Genomic DNA, 27,494 nt, shown 5'->3' on the forward strand with positions numbered 1-27,494 from the left:
GGCCTTGCTGCCGGCCCTTCCCTGCTAGCTGAGGCCCCAGGGTGGAGCCTTCCTCTCGGGGAGATCCCGGCCCCGATACCCCCGGCGTGTCCTGCCGGGGCGGAAGAGCACCTGCCCGCACCCCGTTTCCTTTCTCACGCCTGGTCCAGAGCCTCGGGGGGAGGCCCCGGGGGTCCGGTCGTGGCCTCTCGGTGGGGACCCACGGCCCGTGAGAGGGGAGCGGGGCAGGAGGCGCGGGGCCGTGGCTCCACAGGGCGCTGCCTGGGGGCCTCCCACGGCCCCGCTGCCCCCTGGGCCTCAGCAGGAGGCACGGGGCCGGGCAGGGGAGCAGCGAATGAACGGCGGGGGCAGAACCGGCGGCTGCGGGGGGAGCCCGGCCCTGGGGGGAGGCAGCGGGGCCCCGCCGGGCCTAGAGCAGGGCCTAGAGCCAGGCCTAAGGCCTAGGCCCAGGCCGCCCCCGTCGCCATGGCAACCGCCGACCTCCCCGTCTCCACGGCAACCGCCCCCCGCCCCTCCGTCGCCTTGGCAACCGCCGGCCCCGCCCCCTCTCGGAGGGGGGGAGCGGCGCGCAAGGCGCCTGCGCGCCGAGAAGCTGCTAGAAGGGAGGAGGGAGCGGGAGGGAGCGGGAGCCCGCGCGCGCGGCGAGGGGCGGGGCGCGGGGGGGGGCCGGCGGCGGGCGGGCCGCGCGCATGCGCAGCGGCGGGAGGCGGCGCGGCGGGGTTTTTGCTGCGTCACCAGCGCTGGGCGCCGCCGCCGCCGGAGCGCGCGGGGCATTGTGGGAGCGAGGCCGCGCCGAGCCCCGACCCGCAGCGGAGCCCCCGAGCCCCGACCGGCCCCGGCCACGACCCCGGCCCCGCCCCCGCCCCTCCGCCGCCGCCGCCAGCACCGGAGCAGCCCCGGTTGTCCGCCCGCCGGGCTCCCCCCGTCCCTCCGAGGAGCGCCAGCCGCCGCCGCCATTCGCCATGTGAGGCCCGCGGGAGGGCGCCGGGAGGAGGCCGCGGCCTCGCCGGTGGCGGCGGGAGGGGAAGGGAGGGGACGGGAGGGGAAGGGGGGGGGGGAGGCGCCGCGCAGTGACCTTGGCCGGGCCCCGCCGCGTGGCCCCGGGCCGGGCCCCGCCGGAGGCGCCGTGGGGCGGGCGGGAGCTGCCCGCAGCGCTCCTCGGGGCACCGGCACCGGCGGCGGGCAATGAATGGGGCCGGGGCGGAGCCGCCCGGGGGGGGCCGCGGGGCAGGGTGGAGCCGGGGCCGGCACCGGGGGGGCCGAGCGGGGCCGGGGGAACGCGCGGGGCTCGCGGTGAGCGGCGGGGGGGCGGCGGAGAGGAGCCGCCCGCGCGGTTTCCCCGTTGCGATGTTAAAGCGGGCACCGAGGGAGAGGCCCCCGGGGGTAGCGGGGCACCGGCCCCGGGCGGGAGCCGCCGCTCCGGTGGCCCAGGGCAGCACCGGGGGCCGTCGGGGAGCGGTGGAGGAGCCGAGCAGCGCGGCGTGGCCGTGGCTCGGAGCGAAACGAAAGCAGCGAGGAGGAGGCGCGCCGCCCGCCCGGCTCCCGGCAGCTTTCCCCGCTGAATTTCCCTAAAACTACGCCTGAATTTCCCGAGAACTCCGCGGTGATTTAAGCCACGAGAACGGCGGCGCGCTCCTGAGCTGGTCTCACTCTGCCCAAAGCACCGAGGGAAGCGTTTGCCGCCCCGGGGAGCAGCACACGTGAGCTTTTTGCCGCCTTGTCGCTGGTGAGGCTTTTACCTCTCCGCAGCCCTTCTGAAACTCCGTGTCCGGGGCTGCTCCCCATTAACGTGACTGAAAGCGAGAGGAAAGTAACGAAGCTGGAGCTCTTCACGTAGCGTTTGCAGAATACATCATCCTGAAACCATTGCTTTTTTTAGAAAAAAAGAAAAAAAAAAAAAGCACCGCATTTGCTGGGGTACGAAAACGAAAGCAAAACTAGTTACGTAAACCAAAATTCTTGCTGCCACCTGTAGAGCTAAATGGCTTTTCTCGTAATCCTGTCTGAGGGTGAAAATCTCGTTGGGCAGCCGAGTGCTGTAGGAGCCGTCCGGATGCTTTCCGGGATAGAAGGCTGAGCTCCGGTGGGTCGCAGCCCGCAGAACGGACGAGGAAAAGCACGTGGGCAGGTCTGGAAACTTCTCGAACGGCCTCGAGCAGCAAGCAGCAGGACTTGTGGTTCAGCCCGTGGGTACAGGATGCGAGGACCTCTGCTTCTGCGCCCGCCGCCGGGCTGGGGAAAGGGACGGCGCGTCCAGGGCTTCTCGGCCCCGGGGAAGAGAGCGCCGGTCCGTGGTGTCATCGTGGTGTCCCCTGGAAGTGACAGCCGGTGGAGGTGTTAAATACAGGTGCACGGTGGCTGCGGCTGTTTAGGAAGTGCCCCAAAACCTGCGGGTGGCAGCAGGAGTAGTTGGGACAAGTCCTTACGGGGCGCGGGGCCTCGTTCCGTGGCCCTGCGCTGCGCGGTCGGGCTGCGTGCTGGAGCTGCTGCTGCTGGCACAGGGCGGAGGGAATGGGAAATTAATTTATTCCGGTCCCATGCGAGCAGCGCAGCTGAGCGGGAAGGAGGAAGTGCGGGGCTCCCCGCCTAACAAACGACTCTGTCTGGAAGCCCGGCTGGTGTCTCTCTGTGCCGGTGAGAGAACAGAGCAGGGTTTTGTGTGGGCGTGGGGGAAGCACCTCTCCGAAGGGCGCTGAGCACGTGTGCTCCTCGCCATCGGCCTCGGCGTGTGCGGTGGCCTCCTCTCGGTGTAAGCAGCGAGGCGAATCGGCTGGGTGAGACTCGTCCCATCCACCCCTCCTGGTGGCAGCTCTCACGTGGCCTGCGCCGCTCTGGATGCGAAGTCACAATTAAAAGCACCTCGTCAGGCGGCTGGAGGCAGCGTCCGTCCTCCGTTTGGGGGGAGGGGATGGGAGGTGCGGTGGTTTTACTGGGGTGGGCAGCCGAGTTCCACCACGGTCGCTCTTTCTCTTCCTCAAAGAGAAAGGGGGAGAAAATACGGTGCAAAGGGCTCGAGAACTGAGGTAAGGATGGGGAGATCGGTCAACAGTTATCGTGACGGGCAAAACAGACTCAGAGTAGGGAGCTAGGAACTGCTCCAGGTTTGGCTCTGTGCCACGGGGTCCATCCCTCAGGAGCTCTCAGCTCCGGCACGGGTCCCCCACAGGCGGCAGCTCCTGCCAGGTCACCTCCTCCTGCGTGGGCTCCTTCACGGGCTGCAGCGTGGAGATCTGCTCCATGCGGGACCCGTGGGTGCAGGGGGACAGCCTCCTGCACCGGGGCCTCTCCACAGGCTGCGGGGCACTTCTGCTGCCTGCCTGGAGCACCTCTCCGCCTCCTTCTTCTCTGACCTTGGCACCTGCAAGGCTTTTTCTCATTCCTTTCACTCTCCCAGCAGTTTTTTTTCCCTTTCTTCACTCTGCTCTCACAGAGGCACAAACAACATCCCTTACTGGCTCGGCTCTGGCCAGCGGCAGGGCCCTTCTCCATCCTGGGGCCTTTCTGCATCCACCCGTGGCCCCCCTGCTACCAAAACCTTGCCAGTAAACCCACTGCAGGAGGGGAGAAGAACTGGATGGAAGGACTGGGCTGACTGGTTCTGTGCGTGATGCAGTCACCGCCTGCAGGGTGGGAGGCACTGCATGCCTGGGAGGCAACCAAAGTTTGCTGTTAGAAGCTCGGCTTCTGTTCAGCTAAACTCTCTGGTTTCATCCCTCTTTGTGTGGCTTCGATGCCCGCGAGCTTCCTTCAGCTCTAGGGTAGCTCATAAAGGGTTTGGAAGTCGAGTGAGCGCTGCCTCGGCACGCCTGAGCCTGGCAAGAAATCAAGGTCACGGCCACACCGAAGCGACACGGCTGAGGAATGCGTGCAGCTCCCCCCGGGAAGGCCGGGGACGTCTCCATTGACGCTGGGAAACACTCGCGAAGTGTTGATGCCGTGCACAAAAGCCCCCGGCACCATCGCTAGCAGGGACACCGCAATTTCTGTTCTGCTAGCAGCACGTCTGAGCAACGTACCACGTTGTGAGCAGCAGGATTCATCCTCTGCTGGTGCCCAGGCGCAGCAGTTTGGGTCTGGGGGGCATGAGGAGGCACAGAGCAGCTGGGAGGGCTGAGCAAGTTGGACATGGCCTCACCCTTCCTCGAAGAGCCCTGCATTGCCCAGGAGAAGAGGAAACTTGTCTCCAGTAAGGACTCAATACCCTAGTGAGGAAACTGCTGCTGCCGTTGACCTTTATCTGAATAAATCGGTGGCTCCCGCAGTATTTCTTAAAAGTACTGCTAAAGGGGAGAGAGGATTTCGCCCCTAGGGGCAGCGGCTTGCTGGGAGGCGAGGGCTGTGCTCAGAACTGCCCGCTCTGAGGGCTGGCTTCCTGGCTGGGATCAGGCGCTCATAGCTGCAGGCAGGAGCATTTCCCTGTGAGGATGAAACCAGCGGAGTCTTACAAGTGGTGCGAGGACCGCCAGGTGGGTGGATTTCCTCTGGTGCCGTTGTTTGATGGCCGAGGGGACTTCAGCATCTGCTTTTCTCTCTGAAAGCCCTTCCTCCTGGCACTCCTTCTGCAGCTAAACCACAGCAGCTGTGACCCCGTCACCTTTTTGCCCTGTTCAGGACAAGCTGCAGCTTTCAGCTGCTCTCCATGCACGCTGCGAGCAGCGGAGCTGCCGCTGGTCCTGAGCGTCCCCGGGGAGGCGCGAGTTTAACCCGACCTGTCGCAGCGTGGCTGAGCCCCGTATCTGAGGGCTGAATCTGCTGACAGCAGGTGCGTCCAAAGCTGTTCTGGAGGCTTAGCGGTGTCACCTGGAATGTTCTGGAAAGGTAATTCTGCTCTCGGGCTGCACCGCTCGCAGCCCAAACGTCCCCGCCCTGCAGCAGGGCCGGGAGCGTTCCCGGCGTCCCGGTGCTCGGCTCCTCCAGCTCCGTGCGGCTGCGCTGAGCGCCCAGGTGAGCGCAGTCGGTCCTGGCTTGGCAACGCCTTGGCTGTGAAATTCCAGCCCGGGTCGCGCGGCGCTGGAACGCGGCCGGGGCGCGAGAGCGTCCGCGATCGCCTGTGGCTTAGCAACAGCAGCTCCCGCTGGGCGCCGCTTGCTCGGCCCTGGAATGTGGACGCTGAGCTCAGGGCTGGGCTCCAGCGGCCGGGGAAGGAGGGGAAGCAGCCGGAGCCTGCGGCTGGGGCCGGGATGGCCGCGCTCGAGCGTCGCCATTTGTCTGGCGGGTGAGTGGTTGCTGCTGAACGGTGAACGCAGCTGCTCAGGGGCGTTTCTCGTGCCGTGGATGGGCTGCGGCTCGTTCTGATGCCTGGGGGAAGCCAGGAGTGGGAGCCTCGGATGGCAGCCAGCTCGGCGTTGGAGTCCGTGTCTGTAGGACGCAGTAGCGAGGGTCAGAGCAGCGATTCCTCCTGCTTCACAGCGGTGATCTCAGCTGGGTTTTGGTCCTGGTAAAGTTCCTGAATGTTCCATCTCCTCTCCAGCCCTTGTGCCTTAAACAAATTTTAAAAGATTGTTAATTGTAAGCTTGTGGCACTTCCGAGAACAGGTGGAAGTCCTTTAGTTAACGTTCTCTACACGTACTAAAACTCAAACTGCTCTATAGCTGCATATCAGGAGAAACGTAAGGTAAAGTGAAGCTTACCTGGCGGCAGAAGGCTGAGGCTTTAATCTGTTAAATACTGGGAAAAGATACAAATCCTAATCTGAATTTCTTCTGACCGGTCTGTTTGCAGGCAGCCCGCTTCTGCGAAGTGGTACGACCGAAGGGACTACGTCTTTATTGAATTTTGCGTTGAAGACAGTAAAGACGTTAATGTAAATTTTGAAAAATCCAAACTTACGTTCAGGTGAGTGTAACTTGGGCCTCCACGAAGCTGAAAGGCACAAGGGTGCCCCAAAGCTGTGCTGATGCTGATTAGATTTTATTCTTAAAGATTCTATGTTTATTCTATATTATTGAAGTATGTTTGTGCTGTAAGACATTTCCTGCTAATTATGTGTTTGTTTTCTCTTAACAGTTGTCTTGGAGGAAGTGATAACTTTAAACATTTAAACGAAATCGACCTTTTTAATAATATTGATCCAAATGTGAGTATCCTCTGCATTCTTCTCTTACTGCTGTGTCCAGAATGCTCAGCTCCTTCTGCTGCACACCACCCACCCTTCTGCAGCAAACTGTGCTGCTCAGGCGGGATTCGTTGGTTGTTGCTTGACAGGTGGCATCTGAACGGCTTCCAGTTCTGATGATAGTCGCTGTCACCCCCTGTCCATGTGTGCAGGCAGTAAGGGGTGCTATAAAACTGCCCGAGTTACGTTCAGGCAGTCCCAAACAGAACTGGTGCCGCTCCGCCTGGCTCCATTTTGTGATGGTTTGATGTGCAGTGGTGTTCTGACTAAAAGCATACCATTGGGTATTGAATTTGTATAGATCTGTTCATAACGGGAGTTACTCTGACAAATACTGCATCACCTTACAGCCATCCAAAGGTGCTTCCCTGTATCTGAGTTTAAGCGTGTTCTTACAGTCTGAGGAACAACTTGTTTGCAGTACTGGTCGTAGCTTAAAGAGCAGGCAGTATTTTTGAGCCAAAGAATAAGTTGATAGCTTAAAAGAAATGAATCTAACAACAGTGTGTCACCACAATGTTAGTGATTGTTAATACTAACAGATGCTTGCTTTTTTTTCCCCCCTTCTTCCAGGAATCAAAGCATAAAAGAACAGACAGATCTATCTTGTGTTGTTTACGAAAAGGAGAATCTGGTCAGGCATGGCCAAGGCTAACGAAAGAGAGGGCAAAGGTGGGTTTGGGCTCTTTGATGGCCAGAGCAGTGGCTGATGTCTCCCCTATTTTATTTTTATTTTGGGTCGTGTTTAAATTACGTAGCAGTTAATGGCTCATTTGCCATGCTCCTGATCAGAATGGCAGTTCTAAGGGACTTTGAGTAGTAACAGTTCATTTCTTGCTTCTCTCTCAATAACATCTTATGTTGATGTACAGCTCAACTGGCTCAGCGTGGATTTCAACAACTGGAAAGACTGGGAAGATGATTCAGATGAAGACATGTCCAATTTTGATCGCTTTTCCGAGGTATAGGAAGATGAATACCTGGAGGATTGGGTTTTCTTTTGGGTGGTGTGTGGGCAAAGGGTGACAGCTACAGGGAGTCATACTCCTTGGCCTGCTCTTCCTCCTGCTTTCTTGGCTGTTGCTCTCAGGGCAAGCTCTGCCAGTTAGCTGAGGCACAGCTCTTGGTTTCCCACTTGGTGCCACCTGGACAATGTTGCTTGGAGCAAAATTAACTTAATTTATAAAAATAATTGATGGTGTCATGGAGCATAGCTGGCTGTGTGTGAGTAGCAGCCGTGCTGCACTGGCTTGCTCCAGTTTGTCTAATAAGTGCAGTGTGAAAGCTGACTGTACAGGTGTAGAGAGCGCAGTGCTCACAAATGAGAGCCCAGGGCAGGAAAAAGCACCTCAGCTCTGGAGCAGACTCCAGCTGCTTGAGCCCATGCTGTGTGAGCTGTTGGCACTGCACTGAGATGGTCGGTGTGTGCTCATTACCAAATATGAAACAAATGCTGGTCCCATTGCACATCTCGGCACTAAATCAGTGTAAAGTTTCTTGCCTCTTCACCTGGTAATTTTTGCTTAGGTGCAGCAAGATTTGTCAAAGCAGCAGGTGGCTGTTTATAGCAATTTCAAGCTATTTATAGATTGTTATTGTTCCCCTAATGATTGGAGTTGGCTCCCCTCCGTATAACGTGGCTATTATCTTTCTTGAGCAGATGATGAACAACATGGGTGGAGATGACGACGTAGACCTACCAGAAGTAGATGGGGCAGATGATGTAAGTGCTTTGCAGTAAACGTGTGTAGGGCTGGCTAAGGGCTCTGCACGTTCACTGCTACGTGCTGAGGTTGAATTTACATTCCCCACTTCAGTGCAGTTAATAGCACAGAGTGCCAAACTTTGGGTAAGTGATGTAGCCTGGCAAAATCCCCTTGAGTAGCTGGATCGAGGCTTGCAGTGTCCTGGGCAGCTCGGCGTCATACTTTTCTGCAGAGATTATTGGTTATTACAAGTCTGTTTTTGTACTGGTAAAGCTTAACCAAAGTGTGTCCTGCAGTCCCTTGAAATACGCTTACTGACGGCGTGCTTGCTACACTGAGCTTTGAAAGTGCCTCCAAGCTCAGTCGGCTCCAGTTAATGTTGTTTTTTCTTTCCAGGACTCACCAGACAGTGATGATGAAAGTAAGTTGGCATTTGTGTTTTTCTGCACCTGTGCAACAGTCCGGGGGCTGGTAGTTGAGGGAGCTGTGCAGAGCCAGCAGATGTGCTGTCCTGTCAGTCTTGCTAAATCCGGGCTGCCAGCTAATGCCAGTGCCTTGCTCCAGCAGCATGAGACGATATAATCTAGTGAAAGCCTTAGCGCTCCAGCATGAAATATTAGTTTGACCTTCCCAGGCTGCTGCAGTCCTGGTGAGGCTTTGGCTGTAAAAGCAGCCGTCACCAACACGGAGCTTTAGCGCTCACGGCGCTGGCCTGGTTTGTGTGGGTTCTGCACTCACACAGCAGGGGCTGTACGGAGATCGGATGTGCAAGGAACCAGCTCCACACTGAGTGCCAGCAGTGGGGAGGTCAGAAACCCTAAACTGCGTTATGCCTGTCTTGTTCAAGGGCTGTATTCCTTTGTGTTCCGTGTGCTATAATGGGGCTCCTGGGAGCTTATTTTTTTAAAGAAAAAAAAAAACATTAACTTTTTTTTTTTTTACCCTCTAGAAATGCCAGATCTGGAGTAAGAAAAACTGTTGTCTTCAGGGTTTGGGGAAAGAACTTCATCACATTTCATAATTGAGATAAGAATTCCTGAGTTGATAGCCCTAAAGGGAGATATTGCATCCTTTAACCCATTTTCAGTCCATTTTAAATGGCTTCACTGATGGTAGGTGTGTACCATTGTGCGGGGCAGTCTTAAGCCACGAGAGGCAATAATGTTATGCATGAACCGTTTTCCAGACTTCCAAAACCCAATTGAGGTGTAGGCAATCGATACAGAGCAGTTGCAATAAAGTTTACAGAGCCTCCTTGCCTCGTAGCAGATGTAATTACAACGGGAGAATTCGGAATTTACGTCGAGCGGTAAATTGGCGTTTTCCCCCCCTCTGTGGCCTGCAGGTAGATCCAAAATTAAGCTTGTACCTGGAACAAAAACTGGCTGAAACCACCGTTAGCTAATTGGGTCACAAAATGTAACAGGTGATGCGCAATACCTCTGTGGTGTCTTCAGGTGTGTTCCACTAATGTTTTTATTAAAAAGGAAACAAAATTGGCTTTGTTGGGTATTTAATCGCTAGTTGCGTGTTCAGAGGCAGTGCCCAGCCCCCTGCTCTGGGCGTGGGGACCAAACAGCGCCTGCTGAGGGGAAGGTGGCAGCCGCCGGCAGTGGTTGGTGCGAGCGGCTTGTGGCAAAACGAGACAAAAACAACCTCAGTTTGTGTTCAGAGCAGCGGGGATTTTTTTATTGTCTGCATTCTTTCTAATAAACTGTTGAAGACTCCACGCCTGGCCTGGCCTCCTGCCTCACGGGGCGCTCCAAGATGGCGCCGGGGAGGGGGGGGGGGGGGGCTGGGGGCGCGAGGCCGCGGTCACCGCGCCCGCCCAAGGACACGGGCGGGGCACGTGCGCTCCGCGCCCGCCCCTTCCGCCCTTCTAGCAGCGCCCAATCAGCGCCGTGAGTCTCCAGAGCGACCGACGCGCGGCCCAATGGCGAAGAAGCGGAGAGCGGGAGCGACGGCGAGCTCGGCCAATGGGAGCGAGGGCACGGCGGGCGCGGGTCTGCCTCCGCCCAATGAGCGCGCGCGGCGGGCGGTGCCGCGTGGCAGACGCCCCGCCCCTCGGAGGCCTGCGCCGTGCGGGCGGGCGAAGGGGCTCAGTCGGCGCCGCCATGTTGGGGCTCGCGGGTCGCTGCGCCGCCGCCGCCGCCGCCGCCGCCCGGCCGGGGCTGAGCCGCGGGGCCGGGCCGGCCAACGGCCTCCTGCCGCTGCTCCTCAGCCGCGGGGCCGGCCCGGCCGCCGCCACCGGCAGCCGTGAGTGGGGAACCGCCGCGGGGTCACCTTGCGGCCTGCGGGGCCTGCGGGGCGCGGGGCCGTTACCGGGGCGGGGCGGGGGGCGCGTGGGGGCTGCACCGGGCCGCGTGGCGCCGAGCGGGGCTCCGGGGCGCTGCCCCCTGCCCCCCGGTGCGGCCCCCGCCGACCCGCGCCCCTGTCCCCGCAGGCCGCCGCTATGCGGCCCAGCCCGCCCCCGCCGCCAAGGCCGGCGCCAGCACCGGGCGCATCGTGGCCGTCATCGGCGCCGTGGTGGACGTGCAGTTCGACGAGGGGCTGCCGCCCATCCTGAACGCCCTGGAGGTGCAGGGCAGGGAGACCCGGCTGGTGCTGGAGGTGGCGCAGCACCTGGGTGAGTGGCCGCCCGTTCTGCCCCGGGGGGGGTGCGGTATTGGGGGGGGCCTCCCGTGATGATGAATTTCGGTGACTTTCGTTCTTCTGAGCTCGCTGAAGCCACGCATTGCAGTCTGAGGAGGAGGAAAATGGCTGCTGGGGGGCTGCGGCCCGCCGCAGCTGAGGGGTGGGTCTGTCTTGGGCTTTTTTTCGGTGTTTCTTTTGCTCGTTTTGTTCCTTGGCCCCGCTCCTTGCAGTCCTCCCTCCTGCTGACCGCCACCTTGGCAGGGCCGGGAGGAGATGGCAGCAGCTGTCCTGCAGGGTCAGCTCGAGGGCACTGCGGTAACGCTGTCCTTGGGCCTTGGCAGGGGAGAACACCGTGCGCACAATTGCCATGGACGGGACAGAAGGCCTGGTGAGGGGACAGAAGGTGCTGGACTCCGGCGCGCCCATCCGGATCCCCGTGGGCCCTGAGACCTTGGGCAGGATCATGAATGTCATCGGGGAGCCCATCGACGAGAGGGGTCCCATCACAACGAAACAGTGAGTGATGCTGCAGGACTGCAGATCAGCGCCACGCAGGGTTTGGAGGTGGGGGGCTCTGGTCCTGGCAGCAGCCAGGCTCGTGCAGTTTTCAAGCGCTCAGAGACCCCCAGGCTGCCCGCAGCTGGATTGTGCAGGTCCCTGCTGCATTTGTGTTTCAGCTTTTCTCCTCTCTCGCTGCAGGTTTGCTGCTATCCACGCCGAAGCCCCCGAGTTCGTGGAGATGAGCGTTGAGCAGGAGATCCTGGTGACGGGGATCAAGGTGGTGGACCTGCTGGCCCCCTACGCCAAGGGTGGCAAGATCGGTAGGTGGCACCTGGTGGAAAGGGAGCGCCCAGAGAGGGGGGGCCCCGTGCCCACCCCAGGGCTGGGGAGCAGTCCCCGTGCAGCAGCTTCCTTCGCTGATGAGGAACAATTTGACTTTCGTTCTACTGAGCTTGCTGAAGCAACGCTTAATTATCTGAGGAGGAAAGGGGGGAAGGGAGATCCCCGGGGTGGCTGGGTGGGCTCTGGGTTGAGGAGGACACCCTTTCCCCCCAGGTTTATTCGGAGGTGCTGGCGTCGGCAAGACTGTGCTGATCATGGAGCTGATCAACAACGTGGCCAAAGCTCACGGCGGTTACTCGGTGTTCGCTGGAGTCGGGGAGCGAACCCGGGAGGGCAACGACTTGTACCACGAGATGATCGAGTCCGGGGTCATCAACCTGAAAGACGCCACTTCCAAGGTGCGCGGGGGGCCTGCAGGGGGCGAGGGGGGGTCCCAACGGCGCGGCGCCCGTGCTGACGCTGGGTTCTGTCACCCCCCCAGGTCGCCCTGGTCTACGGGCAGATGAACGAGCCCCCGGGCGCCCGCGCCAGAGTGGCTCTGACTGGACTGACGGTGGCCGAGTACTTCAGGGACCAGGAGGGTCAGGACGTGCTGCTCTTCATCGACAACATCTTCCGCTTCACCCAGGCTGGCTCAGAGGTCGGTGCTGGAGCCCAGGCAGCCGGGGAGGGGCCAGGCACAGCCCTGCAGCGGCGCCGGACCCCTCGTTGTGGGCACCGCCAGGGCTCTCAGCAGCTCCTTTCCCCCCCAGGTGTCAGCTCTGCTGGGGAGAATCCCCTCTGCCGTGGGCTACCAGCCCACACTGGCCACCGACATGGGCACCATGCAGGAGCGGATCACCACCACGCGCAAGGGCTCCATCACGTCGGTGCAGGTAGCGCTGGAGCAGGGTACACCAGGCGGGGGTCACCTCCCCCTGCCCCCACCTCCCTCCCACCGCCCCCTCTGCCCCCCCAGGCCATCTACGTGCCCGCCGATGACTTGACCGACCCCGCCCCCGCCACCACCTTCGCCCACTTGGACGCCACCACCGTGCTGTCCCGCGCCATCGCCGAGCTGGGCATTTACCCAGCTGTGGACCCGCTGGACTCCACCTCCCGCATCATGGACCCCAACATCGTGGGGCCCGAGCACTACGACGTGGCCCGGGGCGTGCAGAAGATCCTGCAGGTGAGGGGGACGGGGCAGCCCCCGCGGGGAAAGGGGCTGGGAGGGGGGCTGGGGGTTGCAGGAAGCCCTGCCCTGGCCGCTCACCACCCCGCTTTGCCTCGCCCCGCAGGACTACAAGTCCCTGCAGGACATCATCGCCATCCTGGGCATGGACGAGCTGTCGGAGGAGGACAAGCTGACGGTGGCGCGGGCGCGCAAGATCCAGCGCTTCTTGTCGCAGCCCTTCCAGGTGGCCGAGGTCTTCACCGGCCACATGGGCAAGCTGGTGCCGCTGAAGGAGACCATCAAGGGCTTCAAGCAGATCCTGGCAGGTGAGGCAGCCCCCCCCAGAACTCCTGGGGGGGGAGGAGCTGGGCTCTCTGCCCGTTCCCCCCCCCGCTGATGGCTGTGTCCCCCCCCAGGTGAATACGACCACCTCCCCGAGCAGGCCTTCTACATGGTGGGGCCCATCGAGGAGGCGGTGGCCAAGGCGGAGAAGCTGGCCGAAGAGCACGCGTGAGCAGGGCCGCCCCCCCCTCCGCCCCGGATTCCCCCCCCCACAAAAAAAAAAAGTATTTAAAATTTCCAATAAAACGTTGGTGAAAACAGCCCCGGGGGCCCTGCGTGCCAGGGGGCGGGGGCAGCAGCCCTGTGAGCCCCCTGCCCGGGGTGGCAGCGGGACCGGGCTGCCCTTCCCACCCCCCCCCCCAACCCTGTGGGGGCTTTGTGCCCCCCCCCACCCCATCCTAGTGCCTGGCAGAGCCAAGCTGGGTGCAGGGGGGGTTGGATCTGTTGCCCCCAGCCCCACGGGGCCTTTCTCTACCAGGGGGCCCGCAGCAGCTGGGGGTGACCCCCCCGCACCTGGGGCCTCGGAGGGGAGGGGGGGGGGAGGTTGGCAGCTGCCTGCAGCGGGGGGGCCGCCCCCTCCCCCCCCTCCGGCTCCTGCAGCACAAAGAGCTCCCGGCCGGCCCTGCCAGATGGGGCTTTGTCTGCGGGGTCCCAGGGGGGCTGCCCGGGCCCTCCCTGCCGCCGCGGTCACACCCTGCGGGGGGGGGCACCGGGACCCGGCCCGGGGAGTGCAGCTGGGTGCTGGGGGGCGGGAGGGATCCCGGGGGGGGATCCCTGCGGGGAGGGGGTTACGGGAAGGGGGGGGACGCAGGCGCTGCCTGGAGCTGCTCCCAGCAGCACCCCCCCCCCAGCAAAACGCTGCGGCCCCTTTAAATGGCGGCGCGTCCTGGGGGGGCGGGGGCGGCCGCTGCCATCACGAGGGGCCGCGGGCACCGGCACCGGGAGCTGGCACCGGCACCGGGCTGGCACCGCCGGGCCCCCTCCGGCCCCCCAGGTACGTGCTGGGCCCCCCCGGGCCCCCCCTCGTGCCGTGGCCGCGCTGGGCAGGGCCCCCCGGTGCCCCCCGGTTCCCCTCGGTGCCCCCCCGGTACCTCCCCGGTGCCCCCCCGGTGCCGCGTGACGTCAGCGGGGATCCCGGGGGGGCGATCCCGAGCTTGGGGGGCGCCCCCCCAGGACCGGGCCGGGGGCCGGGGCCCGACTGCAGGTGGGGGGGGGGGAGGGGGAGGAGCGGGGGCGGCCCCACGTGGGGGGATTCCCCCCGCCGGGGGCGGGGATCCCCCCCCCTCCCCACGTGGGTCGTGGCCCCGCCCCCCCCGCTGACGCTCGGCGCCGCTCCCCGGTGACGCCACCGCGGCGGCGGTGACGTGGGCGCGGAGGGGGCGGGGCCAGGACCGCCCGGCGGCGCGCGGCGCTTCCTGCCCTGCGCCGCTCGGCTCCGCTCGGCTCGGCTCGGGGCGGCCCCGGCCCGGTCCGGCCCGCGCCATGCGGAGCCGCCTCCCCCCGCCCCGCGCCGCCTGAGCCGGGCCCGGGGCGCCCGCCGGGCCCGCACCGCCGCCTGCCAGGTCCGGGGGGAAAACGGGGCCGGTGGGGTGGGGGTGACGGGGGGGAGCGCTCCGCGGCGGCCGGTAACGGCCGGTAACGGGAGGGGGGAGGGGGGACGGGGGGGGAGGCGGGACCCGGTCCTGGACCCGTGGGGAGCCCCGGGGAGCCCCTGCCCGCATCCCGGCTCTGCCGAGGCCGCCGGTGCCCGGTGAGCCCCCCCCCGCCGCCCCCTCTCCCCTCCCGGTCCCCTCCTCCCGGTGCCCCCTCCCCGAGGTGCCGGTGCCCGGTGCGGGTTCCCCCGGTGCGGGGCTCAGCGGAGAGCCCGGGGCCGGTCCCGGTGCCCGGTGCGCGTCCCCGGGTGTACCCCCCCGTCCCCTCCTCCCCGGAGCCCGGCCCGGTCCCCCCCCAGCAGCGGGTGGGAGCGGGGCCGCCCCGGGGGGCGCGGCGGGGGCAGCTCGGGGCCGGGGGTCCCGGCTCAGCGCCCGGTGCCGGCCGTTCCCCCCCCGCCCCCCCCCGCTGCAGGAAGCGGCCGGGAAATGGCAGCCGGGGGTTGCGTCGCCTTGTTTTTGAAACGTCCTCCCCGGCCCGGCCGCTTCGCTCCCGGTTCCTCTCCCGGGGCCACCGAGGATCCTCCCGGGGAGCCCCCGCTGGCAACGCCGCCCGCTCGCAGCCCTCGCTCCGGGGGCTTCGGGTCCCGGTGGGTTCACGGCCCCCAGCCCGGTTTGCTCACAGCTACACTGACCGGTGCCTGCTGCACCGGCTGCGCCAGCCCCGGGGGAACCGGGCCCGGCCCCCGCCTCCGTCCAGCCCGGGCCTGGCTCAGCCCCCGGTGCCAGCGCATCCCCGCGGCCAGCCCTTCGCCCTCCTCGCCCGCACGGCTCCGGTTACGGCCTGGCCCAGTTTGCAGCAGGGCCGCGACGGGTGGCCTCTGCCCGCCGCACCCAGGGCTGGCAGCGGGCGGCCGGGTGCTGGCACCGCTCCCGGAGGTGCCGAGGGCGGCTCCGGTCGGGACAGGCCCCGGTGTCCCCGTGCCAGCGCCGGGCACGCCGTTGGTGCCCAGCGCCAGGCGCTGCCGGAGCCCCGCTCCCCTCCTGGGGACGGCGTCGCCGCTCAGCACCGCTCCCTTCCCTGCCCTTCAGCCTCCTGGCGCCTGCTGCCATCGCTTCCCCGTCCTCCCTGCTTTTATTCCGCCCTCTCGGCTGCCGCGCTCCCTCCTGGCTCCGCTCCCCCCTCGTTGCCTCCACTCGGCCCCCTCCCGGCGCTGGCGCTCGCCCCAGCCCGCAGCAGCCACCTGTCCGGTTCTGGCACCTCCGGCCGCCTCCTCTGACCTCTCGCGGCCCCGCAGCGCCTTTCCCGGCCGGCCGGCGCATCAGATGCTGGGAGGTGCCGGAAAGGCTTTTTTTCTTCCTTCTCATCGGCCTCTGGCCGGGCTTCCCCAGGGAAGGGTCTCGCGGGCAGGGGCAGAGCTGAGCCGGGGGTGGTGGGGCCGGGATCTGATCCCGGCTCGCTTGTGGGGGGGGACACCCGGGACACCCGGGAGCGCCATGCGCGCGGCAGCTGCGTCACCGCCCATACGGGTTTCTCGGGCGGATGAATCAGCCCGGTGTCCCCGGCGGCCAGGGGGGCTCCGTCCCCGCTGGAGCCCCGGGCGGCGCAGGCTGAGCCGTGATGAAATCCCCGGCCAGGTTTCGACACGGCTGCGCTGCGAGGCCGCGTGCTTGTGGCAGCGACGGCCCTTCCGGAGGGGATGGCGGAGCCAGCGCCGCCTCTGCCCTCGGCTGCTCTCGGGTTTGGTGTCCGTGGGGTGGGCGACTGTGGCCCCCAGGGGGTCCCAGGGGTCCCATCTCATCGGCTGGGCCCACAGAGCCACTGCGGCTCCTTGGCTCAGGGCAAGGAGCTGGGGGCAGCAGGGCACGGAGCCCCCAGCTCCCGGCTGTGAAACGAGGCCAGCCCAGATCCTGCCTGGAGCAGCTGATGCGCAGACGTCCCTGGAGCCGCGTTTTGGGAGGGGACGGGCTCCGTGCGGCGTGGCTGTGCCCCCTGCGGCATCGCTGGGCCGTGCTGCGGGCAGGGGGGACACGGGGTGCGAGGGGACTGGCCGTCCCTGCGGCGCCGTCTGCTGGGAAGCGCGGCGTTCCCAGGGGAATCCCAGCCCCCCCCAGTGTCCCCACAAGGTCATGGACCCACCTGGGGGGGCCGGTGCCTCACGCCATGCTCCTGCCCCGGGTCAGGAGCCCAGGGGAGGTGGGGGCTCGGCGCAGAGCTGAGTTCAGCATGGAAAGAAGCCCGTGCGGGGAGCAGGCGAGCCTGCTCGGTGACAGCCTTCCCTGGGGACACGGGAGCGCGGTGACGAGCTGCGCTCACGCAGGTGGCAGCTCGGCGCACGCAGCGCTGCTGGGCCTGGGGCCGGCTCGCCGCGGAGGCGGCACCGTGGGCTCGGTGAGGGGGCAGCGGGGGGGGCTTTGGCTGCTGCCAGATGGCGGCCGGGGGCTCTCCCTGCCCCAGCCCCGTCCTGCAGGGCATGGCGCCGCCGGCTTTGAGGAGCGGCTGTGCCCAGGCACGAGCGCAGGGCGTGGGGCAGAGCCTCCCGCGTGGGTGGGGGCCCCCACCCTGCCCCGCTGGGTGGCCGGGCAGCGTGTAACCCCGCGCCTCTTCTCCCCTCCCAGACATGGACACAAACAACCATTTCAACTTCCCGGGCCTTTCCTCCGTACCTACTGCCTCAGGACTGAAACCCACGCCTTCCTCAGGGGACAGCCTGTACACCAACGGGGCTGCACTCAGCTTCCCCCCGCAAGGGAAAAGTAAGTGCCACCGCACACCCAGGCACCCCGCGTCCCCCCACCAGGCTGCAGTGACGGCGTCTGCCCTCGTTACGGGGCAGTTGGCTCACTGGTGAGCGTGTGCTCGGCAGGGCAGCGCAGCCCTGACTGTCCCCCTCGTGGTTTCGTGTCCTTGGCACGAGGAGGGAGCCTCGGCCACGGAGCCTTTGGAGCATCCCCACCATGCCGGGGAGTCCCAGGGCAGCAGGGATGGGGGTGAACCTCAGGGGCTTACTCTGGTCACATAGGGGCTGGGGGCTGGAGGGGTCTCTACACACCCTTGGTCGCTTTGGCCTAGAAAAGAGCGGCCAGGCCAGAACGGGGGCTGTGCGTGGATTTGGCCAGCCGGCTGATCCCTGCGCAGCCCTGCCAGGCACTCGGCTAATCCCCCGCCTCCTGCTGCTCACAGCACCACGGGGTCGGTTCCTCCACGCCAGGAGGGAGCAGCCTGCTCCACGCAGCGATGCTGGTGCTGGGGCAGGGCGGGGGGCATGGTCCGGCTGTCCCCAAGCCCTCTCGTGTGGCCTGGATGTTGGGAAGTCCCTGCCGTGCTGCTAACGCATTCATCTCTTCCCCTCTCGCTCTCCGCAGGTCTGAACGGGGGCATGAATGTCAACGGCTTCTCTACTGTATCTCACACCAGTACTTCAGGGACCTTCACCTCCAGCACGCATTCCTCGGGCACGCCTCACCTCCGCTCCTACGACTGCCTCTGGGACTACACGCAGTACCAGCCGGCCGGCGCGGGCGGCCTCAAGGACGGCAGCCCCAGCGCTGCCCCATTCCCCAGCCTCGCGCCGTTCCCGCTCAACGGCGTGGCGGGGGGGTCCCGGCCGGCCTCCCCGGGGCACGGCGCCAACCTGCGGGGCACCGGGCAGGAGCTGTGGGGCAACGGCACCCCCGGCTCCATGGGGCTGAACTTTGACTCTCAGGAGCTGTATGACTCCTTCCACGACCAGAACTTTGAGCTGATGCCGAACGGGCCGGCCAGCTTCTACACGGCCTCGCAGCCGTCCCCCATGCTGGGCTCTGGCGAGCCTCCCTTCCCGCTGCCACCGGAGGAGCCAGGCGCCGGCGAGGGCGATGCCGAGGCCGCCAAGGAGCTGTCCCCGGCCATCGCGGAGAACGGGGGCGGGCTGGTGGGCAGCATGGAGCTGGAGGACACGCAGCCAGGTAGGAGCCCTGGCTTGGGATCCGCCCCGTTGGGCGTTCTGCTCCCTGGGGAGGGCCGGCCTCACCCCCCACCATGAGTCCCGCCGGGGTTTGGCCTCTCGTGGTGTGGAGTAGCTTTTGGGATCTTGTTAGGCTGGGCTGAGCGTCGCCTGTGGTGTCGCTGCCAGCAGAGCAGCGATCCCAGCCGCCTGCAGAGGCGGGCAGCAGCCAGGGTCCTGCAGCCGCCCACCCGCCACGGGACTCCCTGGGGGCTGGCATCCCGCAGAGACCCCGGGACGGGCACTGGGAGGGACTGGTGGCAGCGTGGCTCTGGGAGGCAGTGGGGAGGGACGGGAGGAGGCTGGGCAGCAAACAGCCGTGGCGTGGGGATGAGGGCAGGAGCAGCGGGTCGGGCAGGAGCAGCGGGTCGTGCCGCGTGACGCCTTCGGGGCAGGGCTGGCTGGGCCCCGGGCTCCGTTCCTGAGAGCCTCCTGCCCCAGGGTTTGCTTTCGGACTCTTCCTCCCTTTAGACTTGAAGCTCTGCAGCTACAACGGGTCTGCCCCCGCCGTGGTGCCGCTGAGCCAGGAGGACTCGGTCCTGGCCCCCGACGTGGGCAGCGGCTGCCTGGGGGACGCGTCGCCCATCACCGCCCCGCTGGAGGACGCGCACATCCTGAGCGAAGACCCCCTGGAGCCCTTCGAGGCCCTGGACAGAGGTAGGGAGGCCGCTGCGGCACTGGGGTCTGGGGGCCGGGTGCATGCCGGGCAGCTCCCGGCCAGCGGCATGGGGCGGCCGCCTCCGCTCCCATCCCACCTCCTCGGGGCAGCGCGGGACCCTCTCCCACGGGCGACGGCGACGGCGGAGGCCGATGGCGATGGTGGAGGCCGAGGCCTCCGGCGCTGCCTCCTCCAGCAGCGCCAGCCCTGGGCAGGCGAGGGGCGGGCCCGCGCCCGCGTCCCTCCCGCGCCAGCCCTCCTCCGCGCTCCCTTCCTTCCCTTCCCAGCTCCGTGACGAAGCTGTTACTCAGCGCCTGAACTTCCGCGCTGGTGAACATCACCGCCACCGCCACCACGGCCATTTTGGGCTCCGCTTCCCAAAGGAGGGGGCGTGGCTGGGGGCTGCCGAAATCCCTTAACCCCTCTTCTGCCGGTGCCTTTTTGGCCCCGGGGGGGGGGGGGGGGTTTGTTCGTCCCCAAGGCCATCTCCACCCGGCGGGTCCGGCCACCCCCCCGGGAGCGGAGATGTGGGTTTGCGTGCCCCCAACGTGCTCGGACACTGGGGGGCCCCCTGCGCGCGGCCCCACCGAGGTCCTGGTGCTGATCCCCCCCCCAGACCCAGGCACTGGGGACCTCTACGCGATGGACGACTCGCAGCTGGTGAGCGACAAGTCCCCCCTGGAGGAGCCCCCCGACGTGCCCAGCCTGCGCTGCTCCGCCAGCCCCCCCCTGCACGCCGCCGGCCCCTTCAGCCTGCTGGCGGCCAGCCGGCCGGCCCCCCCGCTGCTCGCCAGCCCCGGCTCGCCGCCCGCCCTGCACGGTACGTGGACGGCCCCACGAGCCCCCCCGGCTGCCACCGCCACGGGGGGAGCACGGCCACCCAGCCGCCGTGCGGTGCCTCTTTGTGCGGGGCCGCGGGTGTGCGGGGACCCCGCAGCTCCCGGTGCTGAGCCCGGGGAGCCCCAGCTCAGAGCGTGCTGGGGGGAGCTGGTGCGGGGCCAAACGCTGCCCGGGCTGCCCACGGGGAGGGGGACGCACAGCCCTGTCCTCGTGCTCGGCGGGTGGGGGCTGTCCGCTGCCATGGGCGGAGCAGGAAGGGAGCAGAGCTCACGGTGACGTCCCTGACCTTGGCTCTGCAGACAGCAGCCTAGACCTGAACAGCAGCAGCCACGCGGGGCCGGAGGAGTCGGGGTCCCTGGAGCTCGACGACGCTCCACTGGAGCCAGAGTCCGCATCCCCCTCCGCAGAGGAGGAGGAAGAGGAGGAGGAGGAGGAGGAGGAGGAGGAGGCTGCTGACAGCTGCACGGAGGCTTCAGCTGCACCAGAAGGCGAGAGCGAGGAGGCTGCCCCGCTCAGCGTGTCGGCGGGAGGTGAGGACAGAGCCCCCCCCTTGGCTGGGCGCCCAGCGCACCGCCAGCGCTCGCCGAGCTCAGGTCCCCTCTGTCCCGCAGGGGATGCCCCCCGCAGGCGCATCGCCACCCCGGAGGAGGTGCGCTTCCCGCTGCAGCACGGGTACGTGGCCCTGTCCCCATCCCTCCATCCCATGGCCACAGGGCCCCGCTTGGCCCCGAGGCCGTGCCGGGCCCCGACTGAGGCGCTCCTGTGCCCAGGTGGAGGAGGGAGGTGCGGATCAAGAAGGGGAACCACCGCTGGCAGGGAGAGACCTGGTACTACGGGCCCTGCGGGAAGAGGATGAAGCAGTTCCCGGAGGTGATCAAGGTACGGCGAGGGGGGGAGGGCAGCGTTGCCGTAGGGGCCAGCTCCTGCTCAGCCCCCAGCTCTGCCGGAGTTCCCCGCTGCAGAGGGCAGGCGCTGTTTGCCAGGGGGCCGGGAGCGCTGAGCCCCCTCCTCTCGTGCACCCTCACGGCCTTCATCCTCCTCTTCCTCCTCCTGCCCCCAGTACCTGAGCAGGAACGTGGTGCAGGACGTCCGCCGCGAGCACTTCAGCTTCAGCCCCCGCATGCCGGTTGGAGACTTCTACGAGGAGCGGGACACGCCGGAGGTGCGCCGGGCACCCGGGCCGGGCCGTGGGACCCCAGGCTGCTCTGTGGGATGTGGCACCGTGGGGCCGTGGGGGTGTCCCCTCCAGGGGTGACCACCTTGTGTCCCGCAGGGCCTGCAGTGGGTGAAGCTGAGCCCCGAGGAGATCCCGTCCCGCATCCAGGCCATCACAGGCAAGCGCGGGCGTCCCCGCAACGCGGAGAAGGCCAAGACCAAGGAGACGCCCGCCGTGAAGCGCGGCCGGGGCCGGCCCCCCAAGGTGAAGATGGTCGATTTGCTGAGCAAGACGGACGCTCGGCTGCTGAAGAGGCTGGAAGCCCAAGGTACCCCTCCCCAGCCCCTCCAGCTCAGGTGCTGCCCCTCACAGCCCACCCTGCAGGGGGGCTGCAGCCCTGGCACCCATTCCCTGGTGCCAGCCTCCTTCTCTGCCCTCGCAGAGGTGCTCAGTGACGAGGACAAGCTGAAAATGAGCAAGATCAAGAAGAAAATGAGGAGGAAGGTACGGGTGGCTGTGGGGAGAAGGCAGGGCGAGGGCTGGGGGCAGTTCTGGGGGTCCTCCACGTCCCGCAGCCCCGTGGGCCCCAGCTGTGCCCACTGGCTGGGGCAGGGGGCTGCTGCTGTGCCCCCCCCCGTCAGCTGCCATCTCCCTGAGCTGGGTCTTGTCCCTCCCAGGCCAAAAACAAGCAGAAGCAGGAAGCGAAAGCTCCCAAAGCAAAGGAAGCCAAGAAGAAGTCCAAGGTGAGTCTGCGGTGGCTGTGGGGGCCATGGAGGGGGCGGAGGTGGAGCCCCCATCCCCACAGATCCCGGGGCTTTGTTCTCAGGCCAAGGAGAAGAAGGGCAAACCCGAGAAGGGCAAGGAAAAAGTGCGGCCCAAGGAGAAGAAGGGCAAAGGGGCTCGCAAGGTGGACAAGGGCCTGTTGGCCCAGCGGCGCCTGGAGGAGCGGCGGCGGCAGCAGCTCATCCTGGAGGAGATGAAGAAGCCCACGGAGGACATGTGCCTGGGGGACCACCAGGTGGGCTGGGCCTTGCAGCGAGACCTGGGGGCAGCCAGCCGGGCCGAGCCCATGGGCAGATAATCCGGCTGGTGCCTCAAGTGCCCTGACTGCCCCCTCTCCTGCCCTGCAGCCGCTGCCGGCCTTCTCCCGCATCCCGGGCCTCGTCCTGCCCAGCCACGCTTTCTCCAACTGCCTGACCGTGGTGGAGTTCCTCCAGAGCTACGGCAAGGTCCTGGGCTTCGACCCGGCCAAGGACGTGCCCAGCCTGTGCACGCTGCAGGAGGGGCTGCTGGGGGTGGGTGACAGCGCGGGCGAGGTGCAGGACCTGCTGGTGAGGCTGCTGCAGGCTGCGCTCTACGACCCCGGGCTGCCCCCCTACTGCCAGGTGAGCGGCTGCATCCCCGTCCCTGTGTCCACTGTCACACGCAGGCAGCAGGGCTGTTGGTGCCCACGAGGCTCCTGTGCTGTGCTCCGGGAGGTGCTGTCCTTGCTGCAGCCTCCCCTGCCTCCCCCCGTGCCCCTCCAGTTCCCAACCTCATCCTGGGACACCCCTGGGCTCACCCCCTCTCAAGCTTGGGTTTTCCCAGCTCAGCTGTTGGTGTCCCTGTTTGTTTTTTTTTTTTCCCTTCCTGCTGACTCCCCCACACTCCCTAACACCCCTTCTTGCTCCCCAGTCCCTGAAGATCCTGGGGGAGAAGGTGTCAGAGATCAGCCTGAACCGTGACACCGTCTCCGAGGTGCTGCGCTGCTTCCTGACGGCGTACGGGGCGGAGGACGAGCTGTGCGAGGGGCTGCGCACGAAGCCCTTCCAGGCGCTGCCCCCCGACAAGAAGGCCGCCATCCTGGCCTTCCTGGTGAACGAGCTCAACAGCAGCACCCTCATCATCAAGTGAGTGCGGGCTCGGGGCGAACGCGGGCTCTGCTGCTGTCCTCCTCGCGGAGCTGCGTGGAGCTGAGCCCCTCGTCCCCTTGCAGCGAGATCGACAAGACCCTGGAGAGCATGGCCAACTACAGGAAGAGCAAGTGGATCATCGAGGGCCGGCTGCGCAGGTGGGTGCTGTGCCTTGGGACGTGGCTGCCTCCAGCCTGCGGTCTCCAAAACCTTCCCCTCCGCGCCCCTGGGGCTCGAGCAGGGTTGGGGCGTTCTTGCAGTGCCGCCGGGTGCCTGCACGCCTCAGCTTGCCGGGGAGCGAGGCAGAGAGCAGGCGGGTGCTGGACGCTGCGCCGCGTCTCGGCAGGTTGAAGGTGGCCCTGGCCAAGAAGACGGGGCGCCCCGAGTCGGAGATCACCGGCCTGGATGATGGGCGGCGCAGGCGCAGCTCCCGCCTGACGGAGGAGCCCAGCCTGGAGCTGGAGGAGGAGGAGGAGAGCCGAGGACGCAAATCCCGCCGGGACGAGGAGGTGAGGATGTGGCCACCGGGAATGGGGAGCAGTTTGGGGCGGCCTTCGGGGATCTCTTCCCGGTCCTGCCGATGCCTCCCTGACAGATCCCTTGCCTCCCCCAGGCCGAAACGTCCGCCTCCAGCGTCCCCGAGCTCGAGCGGCAGATCGAGAAGCTGGCCAAGGTGAGCGGGTGGCGGAGGGGCTGCGGGTTCCCCGGTGCTGCGGGTCCCCCGGTGCCCGTCCCTCACCGCCCATACTCTCCCCGCAGCGGCAGATGTTTTTTCGCAAGAAGCTGCTCCACTCCTCGCAGACGCTGCGGGCGGCCTCGCTGGGCCAGGACCGGTACCGGCGCCGGTACTGGGTGCTGCCCCACCTGGGAGGGATCTTCGTGGAGGGTGCAGAAGGTGAGCTGGGACTGGGCTCCGGGGTCACGTTGCAGACCCCCCCTCACTGCTGCACACCCCCCCCTTCACCTCCCGCTGTCCTCACAGCAGCTGATCCGGCTCCCGAGGAGCACCCCGAGGAGAAGCCGTCCTCCCACGTGGCGCCGGTGAAGGAGGAGCCGATGGACGTGGAGTTGCCCGTCCCCGTCCCCGTGCCCGTGCCTGTGCCCGTGCCCAGCCGGGTGAACTGCACGGCCTCGCGTGCCCGGGGGCGGCCACGGAAGAGCAAGGAGTTGCCGCGGAAGAGCAAGGAGGAGCCGCCCCCACCCTGCAGGCCCAAATCCCCCCCCATCAACGGGGTCCTGGAGGAGCCGATGACCCTGGGGCAGAGCCAGCACGACCTCAGCCAGTCTGCCTTCCTCTCCTGGCTGAGCCAAACTCAGTCATCCCTGCTCAAGGACTCGGTCCTCACCCCGGACAGCAGCCCCAGCAACGGGGAAGGGGGGCTCCAGCCGCTCGAGACCCTGGCCGACCCCACGGCGGAGGAGGAGAGCACCACAGAGGCCGTGGAAAAGCAGGGGCCCTGGTTCAACCTGCTGCCCCGGACACCCTGTGACAACCGACCCCCCCTCGCTACCTCCTCAGCCGAGCCCTCTCCACGCGCCACCTCGCAGCCCCGCGGCCAGCCCCGGGGCGAGCAGCCCAAGGCCTCGGCCAGGCAGGTGGGTGCCCGGGGCTGACCGCAATGGCTGGGGCACGGGGAGGGGGCCGAGGGGTGCTGGGGTGGGGGGGCGAGGAGCAGGTGCGGGGCTGTCCCCTTGTCTGACGGGCTCTGTCCCCTGCAGCTGAACGGGCTCCCCGCTGATGACCCCACGTCTCCCCTGCTCGCTTCCACCCCGGTCCACGCTGGCGCCAAGGCCCACGGCGCCTGCCCCAGGAACCGGAGCAGCCTGGAGAAGCTCCAGGATGTGCCGGGGCAGCCCAAGCGCCGAGGACGGCCTCCGACCAAGTTCTTCAAGCAGATTGAGCAGAAGTACTTGACCCAGCTGACGGAGCAGCCCGTTCCCCCTGGTGAGAGCCATGCCAGAGGTCCCGGCTCCCAGGCCGAGCTGTGGCCTTGCTTCTCCCCAGGGAAAGCCCTTGGGTTTTGGGGCCGGCTCTGCCACGCGAGACCGTGGGGAGGGGGTGCCGGTGCCCCCGAGCTGAGCTGCGTGGTGCTGCCTTGCAGAGATGCAGAGCGGCTGGTGGTGGCTGCAGGACCCCGAGCAGCTGGAGGCGGTGGCTCGCGCGCTGCACCCGCGGGGCATCCGGGAGAAGGCTCTCCACAAGCACCTCACCAAGCACAAGGAGTACCTGCGGGAGGTCTGCCTGCGTGCCACCACGGGTAAGAGCTGCCCCCTTGGCCCAGGGCGCGGGCCTGGCTTTGCGTCCCCCCCACCAACCTCCCCCTCTGTCCCCAGACCCCATCTTCCACCTGCGCCCCGAGGCGGCCGGTGCCGCCGTGTCTCAGGAAGCCCTGGCCCAGTGGTCGGTGATGGAGAGGGCCTACGAGACCGACCTCTCCATCCTGCAGTGGGTGGAGGAGCTGGAGCAGCGCGTGCTGATGGCCGACCTGCAGATCCGGGTAGGCACTGGGCCGGGGGCTGCCCGCGCGGTGACCTCGGTCCGGGCGCCCTCCCTGAGCCCCTCTCTCCCGCAGGGTTGGACGTGCCCCAGCCCCGACTCCACGCGGGACGACCTGCGGTACTGCGAGCACAAGGTGGAGCCCCTGGAGGACATCACGGTCCGGAGCCGGCGGGACGGGCTGCCGCTGTGCCGCGAGCGCAACAACCCTCTGGACCTGGCGGTCCTGCGGCTGGCGGCGCTGGAGCAGAACGTGGAGCGGCGCTACCTGAAGGAGCCGCTGTGGCCCCTGCACGAGGTGGTGGTGGAGAAAGCCGTGCTGAGCGGCCCCGAGGAGCTGAGCCTGGGCACCACCGAGATGTGAGCCCCTTGTCCGTGCGGGGTGGGGGCTGGTAGCGGGACCCCCACGCCTCGGCTGAGCCCCCCCCGTCCCTCCTCCCGCAGCGCCTACGAGATCACCCCCCGGGTCCGGACGTGGCGGCAGACGCTGGAGCGGTGCCGCAGCGCGGCCCAGGTCTCCCTCTGCATCTACCAGCTGGAGAAATCCATCGCCTGGGAGAAGTCGGTCAACAAAGTGGTGAGAGCCCGCGCCCTGCCAGGGGGTGGTATTTGGGGGGGGGTCCCACACCGTGGCACCCCTGACACCCCCGCCGGACCCCGCAGACCTGCCTGGTGTGTCGGCGTGGGGACGACGACGAGCACCTGCTGCTGTGTGACGGCTGCGACCGCGGCTGCCACCTCTACTGCCACCGGCCCAAGATGACCGAGGTGCCCGAGGGCGACTGGTTCTGCTCTGTCTGCGTCTCCCAGGTGGGCACTGGGACCCCCTCCAGCTCACGCGGTACCCCCCAGCTCTGCCCCCACGGTGACCCCTTCCCGGTCCCCCCACAGGCGGAGGCGTACCGGGACCCCAGCTCGCCCCGGCGAGGCAAGAAGCGGAAGCGGGGACGCCTCCTGGGGGGGGGCTCGGCGGAGGAGGAGGAGAGCCCCCGGCGCCGGGCAGCCTCACGCCGCCGTGAGGGGCAGCCGCTGCCCCGCCACGCCGCCGAGGGGCTGTCCCCGGCCAAGCGGCGCGGCGCCACGCTGCGGAGCCAGCCCAGCGACCTGACCTTCTGCGAGTGAGTGCTGGGGGTGACACGGGGTTGGGAGGGGGCACACCGTCCCCCAGGCCCCCTCCCCAGCACCTCCTTCCCTCCCCAGGATCATCCTGATGGAGATGGAGTCGCACGAGGACGCGTGGCCCTTCCTGGAGCCGGTCAACCCGCGCCTGGTGCCCGGCTACCGCAAGATCATCAAGAACCCCATGGACTTCGCCACCATGCGCACGCGGCTGCTGCGGGGCGGGTGAGCGCGGGGCACCCCCTCTCCGTGTCCCCCCCCCCTCCCCCGGCCCCTATTCCTCGCCCCCCATCCCTGACCCCCCCCCTCCCGCAGGTACTCGAGCTCGGAGGAGTTTGCGGCCGACGCGCTGCTGGTGTTCGACAACTGCCAGACCTTCAACGAGGACGACTCGGACGTGGGCAAGGCCGGGCACGTCATGCGCAAGTTCTTCGAGAGCCGGTGGGAGGAATTTTATCAGGGAAAGCACGCGGCACGGCCGTGAGCGACCCCCCCCCGGCCCGGGGACCCCCCCCGCCCGGAGCCCATCTCGCTGCCTGCTGAACCCCGCGGGGGCTGGGGGCCGCTGCCCAGGGCCCCCCCCCCTCACCGGTGGGCGGAGGGGGTTGGGGGGGGGCCCAGCCCGGCCCCCTCCCGCAGCCCGGACCCCCCCCCCCCCGACCACCACCACCAAAATCCCTCCCTTGCCCCCCCCTCTCCCCCCCCCCAGCACCACCAACTCACAGACTGTGTAAGCCAAAAAGAAAAAAAAAAGAGGTGTTTTTTTCTTTCTTTCTTTTAAATTTTTATTTTCCGATTTAAAAACAGCAGCAAGCCCAACCTCCACCCCCCCCGCCCCGTATCCTTCCCCCTCCCCCCCTCACACCCCAAAACAAAACAAGAAAAAAAAAAAAAAAAGAAAAAAAAAAAAGAAAAAAACAAAAACAAAAAACGAGGAAAGCGAAATAATCCCCGCTGGGA

At 66.5% G+C, this 27,494-nt stretch overlaps 3 protein-coding genes across 5 annotated transcripts; all 3 read left to right on the forward strand.

The window, feature by feature from the left end:
- The first annotated feature begins 674 nt into the window (after positions 1-674).
- Positions 675-9,318, forward strand: PTGES3 (prostaglandin E synthase 3). 2 transcript variants are annotated; one of them, XM_084499889.1, is made up of 8 exons: positions 675-964; positions 5,723-5,836; positions 6,008-6,077; positions 6,690-6,788; positions 6,989-7,078; positions 7,777-7,839; positions 8,219-8,243; positions 8,772-9,318. In XM_084499889.1, the coding sequence occupies exons 1-8, from the start codon at positions 690-692 to the stop codon at positions 8,789-8,791; spliced, it is 756 nt and encodes a 251-aa protein (XP_084356015.1). In that variant the 5' UTR covers positions 675-689; the 3' UTR covers positions 8,792-9,318. The 2 variants fall into 2 exon arrangements, with proteins under 2 accessions (XP_084356015.1, XP_084356016.1); XM_084499890.1 differs by lacking the exon at positions 675-964 and adding an exon at positions 2,365-5,437.
- A 585-nt stretch (positions 9,319-9,903) lies between these two features.
- On the forward strand, positions 9,904-13,057 carry ATP5F1B (ATP synthase F1 subunit beta). Its single transcript, XM_084499896.1, has 10 exons — positions 9,904-10,078; positions 10,266-10,448; positions 10,798-10,972; positions 11,156-11,277; positions 11,513-11,697; positions 11,781-11,939; positions 12,052-12,174; positions 12,258-12,470; positions 12,580-12,781; positions 12,872-13,057. The coding sequence occupies exons 1-10, from the start codon at positions 9,937-9,939 to the stop codon at positions 12,967-12,969; spliced, it is 1,602 nt and encodes a 533-aa protein (XP_084356022.1). The 5' UTR covers positions 9,904-9,936; the 3' UTR covers positions 12,970-13,057.
- A 3,948-nt stretch (positions 13,058-17,005) lies between these two features.
- Positions 17,006-27,305, forward strand: BAZ2A (bromodomain adjacent to zinc finger domain 2A). 2 transcript variants are annotated; one of them, XM_084499891.1, is made up of 28 exons: positions 17,006-17,143; positions 17,753-18,334; positions 18,844-19,029; positions 19,647-19,850; positions 20,170-20,400; positions 20,482-20,542; positions 20,641-20,749; positions 20,931-21,032; positions 21,144-21,354; positions 21,469-21,530; positions 21,704-21,769; positions 21,832-22,044; positions 22,157-22,411; positions 22,701-22,915; positions 23,002-23,076; positions 23,265-23,427; positions 23,532-23,591; positions 23,678-23,813; positions 23,901-24,514; positions 24,638-24,863; positions 25,021-25,176; positions 25,253-25,416; positions 25,492-25,775; positions 25,860-25,992; positions 26,079-26,225; positions 26,307-26,533; positions 26,616-26,759; positions 26,850-27,305. In XM_084499891.1, the coding sequence occupies exons 1-28, from the start codon at positions 17,008-17,010 to the stop codon at positions 27,016-27,018; spliced, it is 5,331 nt and encodes a 1,776-aa protein (XP_084356017.1). In that variant the 5' UTR covers positions 17,006-17,007; the 3' UTR covers positions 27,019-27,305. The 2 variants fall into 2 exon arrangements, with proteins under 2 accessions (XP_084356017.1, XP_084356018.1); XM_084499892.1 differs by having other exon boundaries at positions 21,853-22,044.
- The last annotated feature ends 189 nt before the right edge of the window (positions 27,306-27,494 follow it).

The sequence above is a fragment of the Aythya ferina genome, assembly GCF_964211825.1.
Source record: "Aythya ferina genome assembly, chromosome: 28".
NCBI classification, from domain to species: domain Eukaryota; kingdom Metazoa; phylum Chordata; class Aves; order Anseriformes; family Anatidae; genus Aythya; species Aythya ferina.